Below are 20,871 nucleotides of genomic sequence, written 5' to 3'. Positions count from 1 at the left end.
TGTTAACTCTGAAACTTGTTACCGGCTGCAATGTCTCTGAGGTTTTTGGTTCAGGAGAAATCTCTAGTGGCATTTATTTGTTCTGGTTCTGGTCTGTATGAATCGCTAAGAATGAAGGGAATCTGGGACAGGCTTTCATGTACTCTTATGTTTGTCTGAGTAGTTAAAACCCGATTGCCTCTTCTGCTGAGGTGGTGTATGGCTACTGAATATTCCCACTTTATTCCAGTACAAAGTGGTCAGTGAGTTACTTTCTGCAGAGCTGTTGTTCTGGGCTGAAGGAGGCAATTTTCAGGCTAATGGAACAGTAACACTAGAAACTGCTGAAATATGATTGCAAAAGTGTATCTGGCAATGTCCTGAGACTGGTTTCCAATTTGAAAGCTGTGCTGTGTCTTTAATCAGTAGACAAAATTCTAATTGCAGTGACTGCAATGAAGTAACTACAGTAAGTTCAGCACTTACTGGGAAAGCTCACTGAGTGTCTTGGAGATGGTCATTTGTGTCATCTCAGCAAATGAAAACCTGAGTGCGTCCTGTAGCCTAATCAAAAGTAAAACTCAATGAATTTTTGTTAACATAGTTGTTTTGTTCATACAGCCATCACCTAACCATCCCCCTGGAACAAAGCTCGTTCATTTTCCCGGTACAACAAAAACTGAAAACTTGTCAGAAGTAGTAAAATCAGAAACTGAAAATAAACCAAAAGGTAAGGCTGATGGAACTTTACATCTATTACTTGGTAGCCCTCTCTAGAGAAGTATTTGGTTGTTGCATTTTTTTATTGCGTTAAAATCTTCAACTTTTCTGTATACTGGCTTTGCGCATAATGCTGTGTACCTTTGAGGAGTTACACAACTGCAAAAGAGTCTGCAGGAGTTTTTGCTTGCATTTCTGTGGAAAATGAATCCAAAACATTTGTAGGGTTGTCTCCCATAAGTAAATAAGACTGGCGTATGAAGTTTTATTGCAGCAGGCCCTTTGCATTAATTTGCTACGTTGACATGCTCAAACTGACTTACTTTCTGCCAAGCTTTTAGCATTCAGCTGGGATGCCGAAAAACTATTGCTATGGAACAGTCCCCTAACTCGGTTTCTGTCCCTAGGCTATAGAAGTGACTCTCTCGGCTCAAGATTTATTGTGGAGTTGCTAGTGTGTTGTCATAACTGTATGCAAAGTTTCTGGCATCAGAAAGTTGGTGCTTATGTTGAAGTCTGTTCCCTAGATAATCCAGTTCCATTGTGGTTCTGTTTATAACAACAAAAAAGAAAAATAAAAAAGTAGTTATCTCTAAGAATTTGACTTCATTTAACTACCAAACTGCATAGTTTTATCTAGAGAGAGATTCTTAAGTCGACCCAAAACATCTCGTGGGAGCACCAACCCCATATAAAAAATTAACTTCAATTACATGATGTGTGGACAGCTCATTTCGCCTGGTTCCAGAGCAGACACTTTTTTAACTTCTGTATTGTAAATTCAAGTATATTTTTGTTTCATGCGGAAATACCTTATTTTGGTGTAAGTGGGTTGTTTTACATGGAATGCATAACCTGCAGAAATAAGAAATCTGCACCAAAGAATTGACTTTTTGCCTGCGCTCAGGAGTTGTGTAATCCAGCACAACAGGGCACTTGAAAGAGAGGTTCGTTGCTCGGAGCCCTAGTTTATCTGTAGCTATAGCAGTATATAGGGCGTCCATGCCATTTTAGCGATATTTTGGCTTTGTTGAATTCAAGAGCTATAAATAGCATTACTGTCTTTACAAACAGCTGATTACCATCAAGAAGTGTTTGATGTAATGGCTTGGGAGTAATTAATGCTTACATGCTTTGCAATGGCAAAACTTATCAAAAGTTTGTGTATGTTGCATTTGATGGAAGTTGATGCGCACTCGCAACTTCAAAACCTTTACTAAACTTCAAAAATCGGGATAGTCTTGGGATCTTGCTTTCAAACTGTTCCAGTGCTGCTATTGTAAGAGCCAGCAAGACAGTGTGCAGCCCTGAGCATTGTGAAATTCAGTTTGTCTAAAACTTTGCATAAAAATTAACCCAAGTCTGCCTAAAAAATCTAAGCATTCAGTACTAGACTGAGAGCATTCGGTCTGTAGCTCTTTTCATTATTTCAGGTGCATCTCATAGTGAAAGCATAGAAAGTGGACTACTCCAGTAGTCATGCTGAGTCGCTGCTCCCCAGAGAAGCAAATATGTCAGAGGGGAATTAAATATGGTGGTAATAGATGCTGTAGGAGAACATCTGTAGGTAATACCTATAGACACCATTGAAAAGCATCTTACAGCTTTTGGAAGGACGCTTGGTTTTCTTCCTCAGTGTTTTTGTTTTAATACAGACGATATTATAGTTCATGTGTATCATCCTCAGTTTTGAGAGAGCAATTTTAAAATAAGCTGTGTTCAATATCTTAGCAAATAAACAGAGATCTCTAAAATGTTTAGACTAGTGTGGCTTACTTTGTGGTGTGGCTCTGCTGTTTCTGGGAAGCTTGTTTTGGCTTCTGGTGCAAGTATGTAAAAATATTTTGTTTTAAAAATAAAATAATTACAATTTGACCCCTCTTTCCCTCCATATTGTTAGAATACAACATCTGTGATTCCTGCTACTGTGTTATTAGTCCCGAGTCTTTGGAAAAGAGTAAATTTTAAACTACCTTTTATTAGAAATCTTTGCTGTTTTGTAAATACAATCTTAAATTTAAATGCTGGAAAGTTTACACTGGACTCTTTCTTCAGCCTAACTACTAAGAGAATATCAGGCTCAGAAAATAAGACGTCGAGGTGGCGAATTGTACGTAATCTTAACATACGTAGCTGGGCTTCTCAGTGCAGACTGCCGGGGTTCGCAGCCTGGCACATACGGGGACCTGGCAGCCTGCAGGGTGCAGGGCTCCCCGTCTCCAGCCTTGCTGGCAGCTGGAGCAGAGGGAAGGGTTCCCTTCCTGGCATGGTTTTCTGTCTGTGTGGGACTTGGCGTGTGTGAGTGGGGAGGGGAGAAGTGCTTGGAGGAGGAGGAGGAGGGAAGGGAAGGATTGTATAGTTCAGCTGTACTGGCCAAATCCCTAGGCAATAAGGGAAATGCATGTATTTTTATAGAATCATAATGTATAGAAATGTTTTACACTTGTGTTACACTTATTCATTAGTAATGAATAAAGTCCTGGAATAATTTAGTATATATTTGTGGTGCACCTGCTGAATTTTTTTTTTAATACTCAGTGTGATTTTTTTTTTTTTTTATTGGGGGCACACACACACTTTGATTTAAACATTTCTCTCTGACATGGTTCTGCTTATGTTTCTGTAATTCTTCACAAACGACAACATAGTCCATCTATAGTTGAGCATTTTTGATCACTAGATGAGGCAGTAAAATAATGCGAGTTCTTGTACCTAGAATTACTCATGTGGTTATGTATCTATGTCTGTCTATATGTATCTCTTAAGCTTGGCACTCTGACATAGTGGTTGTCACTGGCCAAGTTAGATGTTCCTTTAAGAATACAATTTGTGCATTTTTGAGTGAAAGATCTGTATCTCGATTAAACAAAACACAACAACAACAACAAGATTTAACTGCAACTCCCTCATTTATTTTCTCACCATCCAGCAAAAGGCAGTCATGGAGACTTGCAGATGATCTTAATGACGACTGGGTGTTGTGCTGCTCCCTAACGGGGGTTGATGCGGCTGCTCACCTGTGTGCGTTGTCAGTGCCAAATACCTGATATATGGCAGCATATTAGAGTCCTTTTTGTTTGCTTCCTCTTCCTTAATCGGTCAGATACAGAAATCCAGCCTTTTTACCTGAGAAATTATTTTAAATGTGCTAGGGTTAAAAAAGGTGCAAAAAACGCTTTGCAATCAAGACTTCTATATGGCCTTTCTCATGTTGCTTTTGTTCCAGCATGGGAAAGGAAAACAAATCCTCCTGCTTTTTCACCTGAAATCCTTATCACAATTTTAAATGCATTAGTTATTGAACTGTACCAAATGGAAAGAAAGGAATTATTCTTTCTGCTTTTGCAGAAGAGGCTGTGACTGTCTGAGTTGGTCGCTCTGGTTTCAGATGCTCAGCCAAGGAATTCCTTTGCTTCAGTTACTTGATTTCACTGCAGAATTTCAGCAAATGTGCTGCTTGGGTATTTGAAGTTTCTGTAACTGTATTTATTAATAAAGGATGTCACCTTGAAACAATTGCGTGTATTTAATTAGGATTGTAAATTCGAAAGTTAGGTCAATTCTGAGAAAATAGCATTTAAACTCTGTGAAAAGCTTGAAACCATTTTTGTCTAAAGTAGATTAAAATTGGAGATATAATGCAATGGGAAGGGTTAGATAGGCTGTTAAAATTTTAACTGAGTGGGCTCCTCTCTTCTCCCTCTGAAGTCAGAGTACCTGAATTAAGTTGCTGTTGTGGAAAAAGTGTTTTAGACGTTGAACTACTGACTTACAAAGATTTATCTCCATTGCTCTGTAAATATAAAATCTTATTTTTCTCGTGATAGGAATGATATAGTGAACATTTGTAACGCAGTCTCAGGCGGCTGGTCTAGAAGGGAAGTACGATTATAGTGTTCATTTCTGAGCTCTCCTTTCAGACAGCATAAGTGAGCAGGTATTATGTATGTTACTACCCACGGTATTCAAACGTAGTAAATGGTGCTGCTCTGTTTCAGCCAAGGAATACTGCAGGACAGTATTTTCCTATGAAGGCTCAAATGATGAACTCAGCTTTAAAGAAGGCGAAATCATTCAAATAATCAGTAAGGTAAGATGTTTGGTCTGCTTTAACCATTCATCTAGCTTTTGTGGGTTTTGTACAGGTAGGTAGCGTGCAAAATGTGAAAGCAGGAGAGTCTGTTGGAGTGGATATTCCCATAGACTGATCTGTCTCATGCGAGAGTCAACTCTTTGCTGCTGCACTTGGAGGAATTGCAGATGTTCTTAAAGATCGTTCCAGAGTGGGAAGTTATCTTGGATTCCTCAAAGGCCAGCCGGATCAGTATACACCCAGTACCAAATGCCTTTTCAGTGAGGAAACTGGAAAAGTTTTGCAAATAGTCCTTTTACCTTCACAGCTTGGACTTTTTCTCTGGTGATATGTCAGACTTACCTAGAGGTGATGGTTGAAAAGTAGTATTGTGTCAGAAAGTGAGAAATTAAGATCTGTACTTACTGATTTTGATCTAGGTGTAATGAAAAAAACTGAGCAAATTTTTTCAGTAGGAGAGTGAGGTCCAAGTGTTAGAGATACTTGGTATTTCGGAATAATGTTACAGTAGTTAATGATACTGTCTGGCTATTTAGAGAAACATGGTTATTTAGGTGAAATTCTTACTTGTGCTGAATACTGAAACCACCTTTTTGAAAGGTCCTCTTGTTGCAGAGATGGTTTTAAAAAAGGAATAAACTTACCCATGCTTAATTTCCCTGCAGTACTTCGCAGTCTTTTCTTGGTTTCTGTGCTGCTATATTAAGGGATAAGTTAATGGAAAAGATGGCCACTTTTCTTAACAAAAAAAATGATATATTCAGTATTATTGACTGTAATTACAGTGGAAAAGAGTAGTTATGGAAGGCACTTTAAAAAGTGACAGCCCTTGCCCCGCCTTCAGTGAATCTCTTGCTTCTCTGTCCTTTTTAAACCAATTTACGCAATGTGTGTGCCACTCCAAACTGGAGCGAAGAGTTATCCAGAGCAGAGCTCTCCCTCCAAAACCATCTTCTGAACTCTGAGCATATTGGTGTAACTGTCAGGTGGCTGCCTCAGTCCACTTGAGCTTGCCGAGATTCAGGTATTTTTCTTTCAGCACACAAACTTTGGGCAAAGCCTGTCTCCTGTGGCCATTTCTTTTCTGTTTGTTCTGCCTATGATTGTTTCCCATGGAGTTGTCTCTGACTTTCTAGCATACCTCAGCGCTGTCTAAATGAGGATTAGCAAGAGATGCCTCATCCCATTTACGACTGCACTGTTCAGAAATGGACTCTGCAGTGCTTAACTGGAAGGAAGACGGGAAAATGAAAGAAAGCTTGAGCAAACTTTTACCTTCAGCACTAATCAGCTATTCAGGTCTTTTTCCTGCCAATTTCTCCTTTAGTTTAATGTGGGGTAGGATTTTTTAAAAATGATTACTTTGTTTTATATTTTCCCCCTCCTTTACCTGTTCAGTGTCTCAGCTGAGCTGCGCGCTGAATTGTCCTTGTGTACTGAACTTGGGGATGAGCTGCTTGCTGCTGCTAGCAGTGGCACATATCAGCAGAAATCCTCTTGGACTTGTATGGAGGAGTGACATCTGCAGTATTTTGGATCTGAGGCAAAGAGAACAGCTGTTATTTTTGCTGCTAAAATATTCAAATGACGTCATACTTTCTGTTACAGACAAGCTGAGGCATTGAGGCATTGATCCAGTAAGATCATGTAATGGATTTCTGTGGCACTGAATTAATTCTCCCTTGTTTATTTTTTTTCTTTTTCTTTTTTCTTTTTTCTTTGCCCCTTATGTCTTATTGTGGTTATTTTTTTCCCTCAGTAGGGTATATCCTCTCCCTTATTTACCCTTTTCAGACCAGGGGACCTGATCACTCACATCAGAATTACTTTTATGTAGTAGAATTGGGTGTTACTCCAATGACACTTGAAGTATTTACTGAACAAGTTGGCAGTGAAGGAAGCTGAGAGTATTGAATGTTTTGCATTGGGTCACAGCTGCGTTTATGTGCTTTCCTTCCCTTTGCAGGTCTTATCCTTATACCCTTATATATGATGCAATATCACTTCATCTGCTTTTTAGACAGCAAACAAAAAGTGACCCAACCCAATCTGATCTGTAGTTCTTTCCCCTTGCTAAGGTGGTGAAGGTATTCCTCTTATAAATGCAATATTTCAGACAGGTGATTATTTTATATTGTGGATAAAAGCAAAAACGTTCCTGTAACTGTATCTGTTCTGGGGAAGAAGTAAATATTAATTGAAATGTTCTGTTGTTTGGTTTAGGACACTGGAGAGGCAGGCTGGTGGAAAGGAGAACTCAATGGTAAAGAAGGAGTCTTCCCAGATGGTTTTGCTGTTCAAATACAAGAGTCTGACAAAGACTTCCCTGTAAGTTCTTACATCTATCGTTTAGTATCACAAAAAAGCATTGATGGAAATGCAAGGAATAAAAGATTTCGCAGCACATTATGCTGCTTAAAATATTAATACAACTGTGGCAGTTTTTAACTTTATCTTGTATTGGCTATATCAAAGAAGAAAGATCTAAAGGTTAACATTTGTGTTAACCTGCTCCTTAAATAGTAAACTGAGACATGCTTTTTGTGATTAATTAACATTAATGAGGATGATTATATTATATATAAAAGGATATAGTTCTGATAACATAGTGTTATGTGTAACTGATTACTGAATTAAATCCTTACTGTTTTGAAAGGAGATAAACAGTTGGTCTCTTCCATCTGTAGTCCTGTAAGTAACGATAATGGCAAAATGCTGCATGACCCCTGTGGGACCGACTGGGATTTTTCCATGTTAAGTCTTGGCAGTGGGTTGCAGTGTGTGAAGGATAATCTTTGAGTGGAATCTAGAAATATTTTTTCACCATCTCACATGCTGACTTATAGAAATACATGTTTTCATGTGGTACTGCTTTGTCTTGTAATTTTGGTTCTTATTTTAAGTGTTTTATGTTGTGATTAATACGATGTTTTGGTTCTGACAAATTTGTGTAGCAAAGATGGCTGTGTTAATTCACAAAAATACGTCATCCCCAGATGGGACAGATTCAGTCCAGATCAGGACATTGAAATGTTGAAGCCTGTATCTCAGCAGAACAGAGTTTCATGGTAATTTAGTGCCATTTGGTCTGGAATTGGAGACATTCACAGAGGATTGCTAGATAGTTATTAACTTAGTACTTAACCTCAGTTACTGAACATACACAGAAAGTCTAGTTACTCCAAGTCAGCATTTCCTTTTCAAATTGATTCCCAGCTTTGCAAGGATGGTATAAATGCTGTAAATATGGCTGAATTGATTTGAGGGCTGGGTGGGTAGTATCACTCCTTTGCAATACAGAATTGTCCCCTCTCAAGAGGGGGAAAAAAAATACTCTTTTACCATAAACAATGTTTCCTGTAGACAGACCTTGCTTTGATCCTTTATTCTGCTTTGTGTGGTGTGTCTCAGTGATTCACCTTGCACTGAGCAGCTTTGAAGTTCAAGGAGTTGGATGGCTGATTATTGTAATCGGCTATTTGATACCTACTTAATAAAAACAGAGATCAGAACTGTATAACGGCAAGTTGATGCTGAACTCTCAGTGTAATTGTTTTTCATACAGGCAGCAGGGCTGTAGAGTTGGATAATGTATTTGCTTCTTTGGGAAACAAAGAATATCCAGTCTTGTTACTTAAGTTCAGTAGGTTTTGTGTTCTCTGGAACTAGAGAAAGAAATTTAACATGGGGTTTCATGCTTCCTTAATTACATTTCACTTGACAGAATAAAATCTTTCTGCATTAAGAAGAGCTTATTCGATAGCAGTTGGGACACAGAAGTGAAAGCCATCCATAGCGCTTGTTTCAAAAATAGCCACTACAAAGCATTTTTGGCAGGGCTGTACTAGACTGAGCCCATACGGTTTCAGCAGCTTTAAGAACAAGAGTTTTTGTAGGCTTTTGTGATCATTTTAATCAGTGAGTTTTGTCCTTAGCACAAAAGAGGCTCCTCTTCTAGAGCATTTTCATTAATCAGATTCTGAGGATGAGGTGGCTTGACACGTCTGTCCTGCGAGGTGCCAGTACTCCTCCGACCCGAGAAAGATTCACATCCAATTTTACCAGTTTAAAGAAATTAATGAGTGACAGCATTTTAAAATCAAGTTATTTTCAATGTACAAACTGTGGCACCGTAATACCTGTAAAATTTTAATGGCTAGAGTAGTTTGTCCACCTTTCCCACTTAAATATACAGTGATAAGGAAGCTCAGAACAATGTTTTTCATGTAACTGCAGTGTTTGCAAATGCTGCCTCTTCTTCTTAACACTTCTAAATTACAAGTCAGTTAGTTTAAATAGTTCTTCTGATACTGACTTTAGAACTTTTTTTTTCTCAGTGAAAATGACCTTTTTTGGTTCCAAAAAAATTTACCTGATTACACTTTTAAACTTGCATGTACTAACCAAGATTGAGGTTTACATATTGAAATTAAAATGAGTGCGATCAGAGCAATTCTTTGGACTAGAAAAGATGCAGTTCTTAGTTTTTAGTTCTTTGTACCTGTACTGCTTATGCACGTTGCTGAAGCACTATCTGATTTGAAGAAACCTGCATTTTGTTCCTGTTTTTTTTGCAAGTGGTTGTGTGGGAGATACCAGAGGAATTGCTCCAGTTTTCTGTTTCCTGTCTATGAATTGATTGCCTCCTTTGTGAAATACTTTGAAATCATCTAGTAAACAAAACTATGCAAAACAAAGCATAAAAAAGTCTGTCTTTAATAGAGAATATCTGTTTCTTTATTTATTTGACTTTTTTTGATTTGTTTGGTTTTTTTTAGAAGCCAAAGAAACCTCCACCTCCAGTTAAAGCTCCAGGTACGTGGTCTATGTATAGTGGTATGTGTCTGAGGAAATATTAAATTTCAGGCACAGGGCATGACTTCAGAAGAAGGTTCAGAAGTAGCTTTGTATTTTCTAGTAATGCAGCCACTCGCAGTCACAGTTTGAGGTTACTTTTTATGTATTTTGCTGCTGCTATATATTTTTTAAAATTATGATGGAGCCTACTTTGGAAACATTTTAATAAAGGCCTGCCATTTTCTAGGCTCAAATGAGTGTTTATAAATGGTATTACACTCTTTGCAGAGGAGAAAATATAAACACAAATTGGTGTATGTCATATTTTTAGTAAGTGACTAAGATAATTAAAGCTCTTTGAGAAATGTCTGTGGTTTGTTTTTGCATTCAGCTCCAAAGCCTGAATTGCCAGCTGGAGAGAAGAAATTCCCTTCTTCAAGGGCTGAAGAAAAAGGTGAGACAAGGTTTCTTCATAGTGAATTTCAGACTATGCTCATGTAAATGAGTTACAGTTTTTAGCTTGCCTGCTCTGTGCAGTAGATGCCTGTTTGGAAGGCCACATACAGGCTGTCTTGATACCATCTGTTGAAGCTGTTGTGGCTGCGATCTTATGGAAGTGTCTTCAGAGCTTCTAAGAAATGTGTATTTCTTGTTACTGCATTACATTCCAAAAAAAAGTTGATTGCGCTGCACAACATAGTTACTATTAAATCCATTTAAGAATCGTTCTGTGATAGTGACTGCAGTTTTGAAGAGCAACACTGAGTTACTAAAAACGAAAACGTTTGCTGCTGCATCTGAACATTTTGGCCAAAATCACTCTCTAATGGAAAATATTTTTGAAACAAATACTCGGAACAGTTGCAGCACTCCTGAGACAGGTGTTACATTCACAATGCTCAGAAACTGAGGTTTCTCGTCCTGTTAATTCTTGCTATATTCCAAGTTTTCCAGTTCCACAGACTTTGAAGATGTTTACCAGTTTATTCTTAAAATTTAAAGGACACCTTTTTTTCCAGAAGAAAAGCTACTATTATCACCCAAACACATTTCTAAAAGGCTTCTTTTCATATTTGAAAAACTTGCCAAGTCAAACTGTTAAACTTTTTTGATTGTGTTTAAAAGTCAGAAGCTTAAAGAAACATGCTGGTTGAGTCTTAAAGAAGAAAATCTGATGTTACTGCATCTTAACCACATTACAGAAACACTCTGTCCTGTGAATAGTGAGCTGTAGCTGACTCTGGCTAAACAGCATTTTGACAAGTAAGCCAGCTCAATAGGTTTCTTGGCTTCCTCAGGCAGGTTTTATAAACCACACTTTAAACAAAGCACATTCTCAGGTGTTTCAGGTGAAGAATACTTGTTAACATGAGCTATGTTTCCTCTGCCTGTGAGCAAACAGATTATTTTTGTGTCTTGGAACAGTATCTCTAGGTGTGAATTGAGATCAACTGTATGAGTTTGATGACATGGCTCTTTAAGTTTAAATAAACTGAAGTAAGCTTAATTTTAGACTGGTTCTGTTTGTACTATGGTGTTAACCTTTGTATAGTTAAGTTCAACTGTTTGTGGAGAAATACTGGGGAAAAAATATTGAGTGACACCATCCACAATGCTTAGGAACATGAAAGCTTCTGAAAAGTTAAGTAAGGTAGAGAACAGTCCTTTACTGTGGTACAGGAAAAGATGGAGGAAAACCTTGTCATGTAGTCGGTTGAATGTTAGGTCTTAAGAGTTACTTATTGAGACAGCAGTAGTGTTTTACTAGAAGAAATGCCCATTTATCCATGCAGTTTTACTTGTGGTAAAATAACCGTGTTAATACTAGTGATTAAGTTCATTAAGTATAAAATCGTGCTGTAATTAGTGTTTAAAAATATTAATTGAGTAGCTCTAATCACAAGCTATCAAGCCATGTAATTTTTTTATGCCTATTGGGAGACTAATAAATCTGCTTATAATTGCAATCAAAACTTGATCAAAAATTAAGAGCAATATTCCTATTAGTGTTTCTGTATTTATAGTGAAGGACACTTAGTAGTATCATGAAGAAATTTTTGTCCAGTGTAAATGTTGTCACATTAATATTTTTATTTCAATATGAGGAGAAACCCCTTCCCTGTGCGGGTGCCAGAGCAGGGGCACAGGCTGCCCAGGGAGGCTGTGGGGTCCCTTCCCCGGAGACATTCACACCCCGCCTGGACGCGGCCCTGTGCCCCCTGCTCTGGGTGTGCCTGCTCAAGCAGGGGGTGAGATGGGATGAGCCCCAGAGGGCCCTTCCGACCCCCGCCATTCTGTGATTCTGTGATTTCCATTACTAAACTGCTCGGTTTTTGCCAAGCTGTATCTTTTTCATTGCGGAGCAAAAGCCAAAGAAGAGGCATGCTATTTTGTCCAGTGGAATTGTCCATTTTCTGCGCTCATGGTGAATCTTGACCTTTGGTATTAACTTTTTCACTTAGCTGTGGACAGTTTTTATATTCAGGCTTTGAGTGGGAGTAATTGAAGGGAAAACTGACATGATAATTCAGGAATACGATTTGATGACAGCATTTTTCCTGTCCTGTTTATGAACTCACTCATTCTTAAAAACAAAAGGCATAGTTCTCAATTTGTGTTCAGCATAGCTAAAATAAAGCTAATGGACCTTCAGTAATGCTAACTGCTACTGGCAATTTAAAATTTAAATCTTGCGTGTAGGGTCAGTAGGCAGAAGTGGCTACCAGCACTGTTAACAGGCTGCCTTACGCAGGACAGTCAGCACCACCATGTGGTGAAATCCTTCCACTACTTCCATATTTTATAACTCGATACTAAGGGAGACTGGAAGGGGGTGCAACCAGTTTAGGTTTTTTGTTCATATCTCCTCCTAATGTTCAAATGTCCCAAAGCAGGAAGACAATTCTGCCCTGGATAAAGCTTTTTTGCAGAAGTATCTCTGTGATCCGTTCACTTCCCAGTACTCCTGTGAAAGAAAATTGGTGTTTTCCCATTTTGGAGGAGGGCTGACGCTCAGCAGCTGCAGGATTTACCCAAAGGAAGCCAGTCAGACCTGGCAGTTCAGGCACTTTGCTGGGATGGAGCTGAAACAAATCTCCAACCGTACCCCCAAATCCATAGCACATGTAAACGCTTTACATTAGACCAATATTGGTTAAAAGTAAAGTCATAGGAAGGGGAAGGTGGGGAGAATCAAAGCTAAAGGTCAGTCTCCATGCCAGTTTACTGATTTACTGCCCTGTAAGGGCATAACTGTGAAGGACTGTAACTCCATACTGTAACACAACAATAATCTTTTCAGTCCTCAGTACTTCATGCGTGCCTGACTGAGCCGAGCATAGTTTTACAAGGAAAAGTGGAAGGTGTGCTCTGGATATCCCACAGGGTGTGGTTAGGGAAATGGATTCAAGACTGTTCAACTAACATTTGTGAAGCAGTTTGAATTTTTCAGTGTCCCATATGTTATATGTCAGCTCCTCTGGACAGCGCTCAGTCAGGTCATGCAGTCATTGAACAAGAAATTATTTTTGTTTGATTATTCATACTTAATTTGTATGTTGAATTTGTAGGAAGGTAGACTTTATCTAAAATAAATTGTTATTCAGATAAATATTCTTTTTTTCCTGCCTCTTTTCCATAGATAAATTATGCTGCTTGTGTTTGTGGAAGAAGCCTAGTTAGAACAAAACAACAACAAAAAAAAACCCCAAACCCTACCTATTTAAGAGGCTATAAGGTAAATTCATAGCAAAGAGAAAGCAGTAGCAGTACGGAGATTCTTGGTTCTTAGCTGTCATTTGCAGTGCAATAACATGAATCCATAATTTCTTACTACTGTTTCATGTCAGTAGAAAGACATTTTGCTTACTTTTAACATAATGGTTTTTAAGTTCAGGTAAGTAGTCTGTGTGTTTTGGTAAGGTATTGCTTAAGACACTGGCATATCTGTATTTCACTTTGATCTTCAAAGAAGGCATTTCTGACAGCAGTTGCTTTCTAATTGATCAGCATTGTAAGAATTCTAGACAACGTGGGTTTTTAAAATGTTATGATTTTTTTGTCAGATGAAAAAGGAGCTTTGGATCCGAAGCCTTTGAAGCCGCAGGCTCCTCAAGTACCACCCAAGAAGCCTATTCCTCCAAGCAAGACTAACAGTTTACTGAGAGCAGGGCTTCTGCACCCAAAACGTCCAGATAAACCTGTTTTGCCATCATCTGTACCCAAGTCAGTATAACCTAATCATACGCCAAGTATATTTTATGTGGCTTGTTCGGTCTTCCTTGTGGATGAGATGGGAAGAAACATATGTTTTAAGGGTGAAAAGGATGCAAAGATAAGTTTTACCGTACACCTACCAGTGTCTGGTTCTCCAAGTCTTTATCAATGTGAACTTGTAACTTCCTAATTCTTTGAGACCTTGAACCCACCTCAGAATAAATATTACAGCATAACTAACCATGGGGCAGATGAAGTTACAAATAAATCTGTGGGCTGCTTTGCTTTAAGCCTGCCCCATAATGAAGAAGTTGTAGCTACAGTACCAATATGGTGTAAAAGAATCTGTGGACATGGCACTTCAGGCTTTTTCCAATGCAGTAATAATTCTGAAGATCTGAGCTGCATCAACGTTCAATGTTTCAGCACTTTATATAGAAAAAAGTAGATGAAAAGGAAGAGTTGAGCACAGTTAGTACCTGTGCTAAATGTTGCTCAGGTGCTCTTCTGGGGAAGAAAGCATTTATTACGGAACCACACCCAGTATCTGTACTCTGTCTTGATTATTCCTTGTTGAGTTACTGGACAAATAGGGAAGGTAATATTAGGTAATTGCTCACTATTTCCTTTAGATCCACTTTTAATTTTTTTTTTCATGAGTTTGAAACAATTATTTACGGTGTTTCACTAAGACTAATCTTGCATCAATACAATCTGTCCCCCCCCCCCGGTTTCCCTTTGCATCTCCATCAAAGTACTTGCAGATCCTTACCCAAAACTGTAAATAAACTGCTGATGAGTAACTGTCCCTTTGGGATGTTTAGCTGGCTTGAAAGAACCATGAGAAAGTAAGGTCACGATGCACTTGGCCTTGTACAAATAAAGGAGCAGACAGCTGCTACATCAAAGAGTTCGGACCTTAAATACCTGCAAAGATACAGGGTGGCAGCGAGCATTTGTCAACATATATCTCTTTTTACAGCAGGTCCTGTATAGCTGAACCAAAAGGAAGAATAACTGAAGGGAGAAAACAATGAGGAGGGAGGGCAGTGGGGAAAGGGAGCGTGGGGAAGGCACGCGCTTTGGACAGCTGCCTTCAACAGAGGACGATCTAAGCAGAGCTGCCTCTGATCCCACCCTGCACAGCCCTGGGAACGTTGCATGCCTGACTGCAGAATTACACCACTGCCACTTCAGTTTAGGTTTTCACCATGTGATTGTGTTATACCACTTGGTATTTTGGAGAGTTTCCCAAGTCAAGATTTTTTTTTAAAATTATTTTTTAAACCACAAGTCATGTTCCTCTCCCCCATTTTAGAAAATAATTGTAGATATAAAGGGATACACATGTGCCATTAAATAAAGGTCTGTAGTAAACTGTGGTCCTTTAATAATTGAAAACTTTAAATCTTAAGGGTATTTAAATATGTTTAAATGTCTGAAAATGTAACAGTGCTCTAGGAAGATGAAGCTGCTATCTCATTTTCTACCACAGTAAAAGTTCCAAATAAAGTATTTGGGAGATGAGTTAATGACAGTGACACATTGATGCTGACAACTGGCCCATTTATATACTTTATTTTTATGCTGTGGCATAAATGATGGCAAGAATTGTAAAGGAAGATTGTCATCTGTCCTTTTGTTTTATTTTTTTGGTTTGGTGAAATTTTTTTTTGTCCCTGGATGATGTGACCAGGCGTACAAAGAATACATGGTAGAATAAATGCCATATATGCAAGGTACTTTTTTCTAAAACGAGAAAGAAATAACTTGTTCTTGGCAGCTTTTTTTCTTTATAGAAGGATTTTGATGTCAAGGAGTCTGAGTATGTCTCTGAATATTTGAAGAGATATCACTAAAGGTGCTATTCAGCCCGCTCGTTTTTTGTTGCACTGAAGTAAAAGTTTTGGATTATTTTTACAAGGGGATTGTACATGTCTGACAACTCTGCAAGAGCTGGGACAGAAGGATTGGCTTTTATAGGATAGAATTGCTCTCTGAAAGGCTTTAGAAAATGATAAAATCTACCGAATTTTTTCCATTTACATATAATTTTTGGTATGTTTCAGTTGGAAACTACTTAATCTCCTGACTAGGTATGTCGTCTTCCGTTTTTTTTTTTTTCTTACTACAGATCTAATGGAGAAGTTGTTTCTCTTCGACCAAAATCTGAAGTTGAGCCGTTAGCAAGACCAAAGTTAGACTCTGAACCATTACCACGTAGACCAAAATCAGCAGAGGAAGATTCCCTTGTGGTAAAGAGCATTAAAGAATCAGGTAAGAAAAGAGTAAAGTTCTTTTGGGTCTTTCTGTTTGGATTGCAGTATTTCACAAGGTTAGAATAAGCTTTTTCAGTAATTTACTCAAAATGCCGCAGAGTACAATTTTGCCTGTTCAGTAGAAAGCCTGTGTTTTTAGAACTGTTGTAGGTAGCTGAAGGTAAGAGTCAGCAAGCGATGAACAGGCTATTTGGAGGTGGTTAATGAGCTATAAAAGATCAGTTGATGTGTTATAATAGATGATAGGAAGGGAGGAACATAAGTATTGGTTAGTTCTTATAATTTGAAAGCATGTTTTTTCGCTGTCACTCTTATCTTGCGTTTTTATGAAATTGTTTTCCTTACTGACGGATTCTGTTTGTTCTGCTCTTGCATTTCAGGTAACTTTTGCTTTTTTTAGCTAACTTGTGCATTTTTAGTAATACCATTACCTTCAGCGTTCTGTGATTAAGTTCATAGCTATTCTAGATTATGACTTTATCATACCTTAAATTTGGGCCAGCATGCTGTATCGTGCATTTGAATTCCATGCTTATGGCTTTGCTTAATACACCTCGAGCCAAACCTGGCGTCTCTTTAAATTTGTCCAGTAAAAACCTTGATAATGGTTGAAGCACCCACATTGATGATCAGGCTCTCTGAGCCATTATAGAGTTACATTTTGTCCTTGACAGAGCAACTGATTTCTCTCTGCCTTTTAGGCAGAGATCATCTGCTGTGGGCATTTTTTTTTCAAACACTAAATTATTTTTATTGTATGACTGCAGAAAAAGATTTAGTAAATTGTACCTGCAGTGTTTGGCTTATGTATCTCAAATGCAACCTTTCACCTCCGAAGAGGTTTTAGTAATAATACATTTTGAAATCGTAGTACAACTTGATGTTTAAGGCCAGTTAAGATAGTCACGTTGTAAAATAGTTGATCCTAAAGTGTAATAAATTTATCTGCAAGATAAAAACAACTCATCAAAAAACTGAGGCAGTTTATGAATAGAAAGGAGTACTCCTGATTTTTTTCCAGTAGGCATTTTAAAATGTGCTTCTAATCTTAAATGCTTTCTATGAGGAAAGGTTAGTTCATGTATATTTTTAACACAGAAGTTATATTTTTCTGAACCACAAAACGCTGGACTTCAGTAGGTATTAAAATATGCTGGAAATATTACAAATACTATCAGTGCTACTTATAAATACCCTGAAGTATTTATAAGTTCTTTTTTTATTCCCCAGTAAAATCGATGCATATACTGTGATATGCCTTGTTTTAAAGGTTTTGAATTGGCAGATTAACTATTGCCTCTACTTAAAGACGAGATTGAGTGAGGGTACGGAAGAAGCACTTTCAGTTCAAAGTAAGCTGAGAGATGCAAGAGCGATGCATGATCTAGGCTGGTCCTAATACTCAGGTATTTATCTCCAGGAGTGTATTAGATATGTTTCTGTATAGCATAGTGTCATTTATCCCCAGGAAGAAGCTCCCCATGAAAACAGACAGAACTTTTTCTTTAGGTGCAATTATCTTGACATCTTCAATAACCAGAATGCCAACGTAGTAGCAGTGATATTAGATATTAATTTTTATATATATAAACTGATTTAATACAGATTTATTTTATTTTTAAATCTATGAATTCCTGTTTGCTGACATGAGATTTTACAGGCTCACAGAGAAATTCAAGATTTTAGTATCTAGGTTGGGCAGGGGACAGGAGTGAGGAACCAACAAGTGGGTGAGGTCTGTTCAGTGGTCCTTGTTTGAGCCTCCGTTCCTTGCTCTGCACCAGGCAGTCCATATGGGGATGCAGCACTGACAGCGTCAGGGAGCTGCCATCTGCGGAAAGCTTCAAAAGTCCTCTGTTGTGTGAAATTGCCCTTGTTTAAAACTGTCTGCATAAGTCACTGCGTTTGTGAAAGGGGTCTAGCCCAAAAGTAAAATACAATGAATCTCATGCTTTATGTCTCTGTATGCATTCCGCTGCTACAGGCGTAATATTCCGTGCTGCAGCTGATGCTGTATAAAGCTCCAAAGATGTTGGGTCCTTATATGAAGTTTAAGATTAAACAATCTTAGAAGAACTAGATTAGATATTAAAACATGGAGAAAAATGTATGGCTGGGGTTGGCAACTCTGTTACCAGGGTCTCTCCCCCACCCCCCCCACCCCCTGCTTTTTTCCTCTCTCTTAACCCCCCCACCTTTAGATTGAGATCCTGAAGTGAATGAATTTTTAGAAAACCAATTTCTTTACGTATGGGTTTATTTTTTTGTAACTTAGTTTGTCCATGAAGTGTGGTATAGGTTCAACCACTTTCAGTTTAGCCTAAGGAGAAGCTGTAAATATTCTGTATCTACAGGAAAAAAACAATCCAACCCACACACCAAAGTTAGGCCCCAGCCATCAGATAAGGACAAATACTCAGAAACATTCAGAAACTTGGATCTTGTTGAAATACCTCCTCTTAAAGCTTTGTTTGAAAAACTGCATAAATGTTTCTCTGTTTGGTTAGAATTAAAATATGTTAAAAGACTGAAGCTGTAATGCTAGCATGCTGAACATGTAAAGCGATTCTGTTTCTTCTACAAATGTTTCTTTTTCCTGCTTTGTAAAATAATTTTTTGTTCAGAATCTTTTTCTAGACATTCCTCTCCTTGACTTTTCTTTCCAGATTTTGTTTCCTATCCTGTTTGCCATGTTTCCCTTCTTACGTGTCAGGAAATTACCCTACCCTTCTCCATTTTGGTAAGATAACAATCTATAAGGAAATCCAAATGCTTTATGCCATACACATAGCCTCTTCTTAACGTCATAAGCGTAATTTTCAGTTGCAGTTATTGATACTAAAATTTTTGGTTTTCAATTTAAAATGCCTTTTTTTTTTGTTTCTTTGAATGCCTGTTTTCCGTAGCTGTTAAACAAGAAGTTACTTTAAGTATAATTTTCAATTAGGAAATTGTAGAGGTGGAAAAGAAACCCAAAACCCAAGAAAAACGTTACAGTCCAGCTATTGATAAGCCAAACATAGTGTTTATAGTGAAATGTGTTCAATATCTGTAGTATTTCTGGTGTATTTAGGTTGAATGGCTTTATCTTTCTGAAGCGCAAATTAGCCAAAGACTTCCTAGTTGCATATTTAGTATTATGAGTCTTGTAAAATAGTATATGTGAAAGTCACGTATTAAACACATGCTTAATGGTAGCAAATACCTTACTATTGCCTGAATGCAAATTTAAATATTGTAAAGCTTACACCTGTCCCCTAAATGTTTTGGGATGCAGTCTCTCGGCAAGATGAGTAACAGGGAGAAGGGCTGCTACCTTCTTGTACTCTGCAGGTCAATGTAAGGTCTTGTCTTCTGACATACTGGATACGTTGCACTTCTGTCATGGGCTTTTAAATTCCAGCCGCATGAGATCTTGGAACCATAATTCCTTTAGACACACCTTCAGCTTTGCTTCTTTTTGTGAAGGCTTTTTAAGACAAACTGGTATGAATACACTTGAAGCGTTCACAAATCTTAACAAAACCTCTCACCTAATTGTATCTGTTAAAGCGCCTAGCAGTCCTGTAATGTATGGATCCATGTTAAGCTTGCAGAAGGGGCGTTTCTAACAGTCTGTCCTAAGTAACTGCTTAAATTAGCTCATCTTTCTAGAAAGGAAAATGCTCTTGCTCAGCTTTAAAATCATTTTTTGACTCAAATTAGCCCCACATGTATGGTATTACTCATTTGGTGTTATGATGGGATTCCCTTTAACGACACCTCTGTGTCAGAGGCTGTCTGTCAAAAGTTGATTGATGAATCCCATTATTGACTGAAATGGGTGTAAATTGTGAACTTTCAGTGGGTTTTACGGGTATCTCTGGTTTCAGTGGGGCCAAGCTTTCTCCTAAGATAATTGAGAATGTTGTTTAATAAGAAAAAACAAAAAAACACCCCAAACCCGCCACAGAACAAACAAAAACACCACCACCAAAACCACAGACCCAAATCCCCACCACCCTGTGTTTAATTTCTTCCCTATACCAAAGCAACAAAATGGAAAGGTAAAAAGCAAAATTCAAGTACAGTCAGAATTTCTTCCAACTGTTATGTGCTGGTAATATTTTAATGCTGAGCAATTATCTCGGGTGTAGCAATTTCCTTTAGAAGCTTTTACAAAGAGTAGCAGTCTTCATCTTCAACCCTTGTCAAATGTTGTGATGTTTTTCGGAAGCACAGATTATTCTTAATATGTTGTTAATATTCTTAATATGCTTGATGTTTACTTTGTTCATGGGGACAGGGCTGGCACTACAGTCATAATAGTCACTCAATTTAAAATTCTTACTTCAATTTACTGCCAAATGGCTTGTCATTTCTGTGGAATGGCAAAAATAGGATCATTTAAAGACAGAAATCACTGGGATGGGGGAAATGGCATATACAATATATTTTTTTTCTCTATCTGCTTGTTAACTTTTCAATAATATGTAACTAACGTAAATCCTGATTTACATTTTGGCATGGATTAGTGCTCTGGGACTACTGACGATTGAGTACAGAACATGAAGATACACCTCTTGGTCACTATTGCTTGGCTTCTAATAAGTTAAATATTTTATTGGTGCAGACTACAATGGCAATGCCTTCATAGCTATTTCTCCCTCATCCTCTCTTCCATCAGCCGCTTGCCATTCATCACTCTTCTTTCTTCCTTCTTTGTTTTTCTTCCCTGCTTTTTTAAATTGCAAATTTGATTACATGTTTACAAAAGATTGTCTTTACATTCTCTTTAATAAAACTGAA

The 20,871-nt window shown here is 37.9% G+C and overlaps 1 protein-coding gene across 2 annotated transcripts in view; it reads left to right on the top strand.

Moving 5' to 3' along the window:
• Positions 1–20,871, top strand: part of CD2AP (CD2 associated protein) — an 84,806-nt gene that overhangs the window by 56,722 nt on the left and 7,213 nt on the right. For both annotated transcript variants that reach the window (XR_010372380.1, XM_064448166.1), the window contains exons 7-13: positions 601–709; positions 4,698–4,789; positions 7,016–7,120; positions 9,571–9,607; positions 9,981–10,043; positions 13,654–13,813; positions 15,939–16,081. Coding sequence is in view for 1 of the 2 variants with exons in the window: in XM_064448166.1 (XP_064304236.1) it covers positions 601–709; positions 4,698–4,789; positions 7,016–7,120; positions 9,571–9,607; positions 9,981–10,043; positions 13,654–13,813; positions 15,939–16,081 (709 nt within the window). In the remaining variant the exon portion in view is untranslated. The remainder of the gene's footprint in view (positions 1–600; positions 710–4,697; positions 4,790–7,015; positions 7,121–9,570; positions 9,608–9,980; positions 10,044–13,653; positions 13,814–15,938; positions 16,082–20,871) is intronic.

The sequence above is a fragment of the Phalacrocorax carbo genome, chromosome 3, assembly GCF_963921805.1.
Source record: "Phalacrocorax carbo chromosome 3, bPhaCar2.1, whole genome shotgun sequence".
Classification (NCBI taxonomy): domain Eukaryota; kingdom Metazoa; phylum Chordata; class Aves; order Suliformes; family Phalacrocoracidae; genus Phalacrocorax; species Phalacrocorax carbo.
This window is presented reverse-complemented; position numbering and strand designations above follow the sequence as displayed.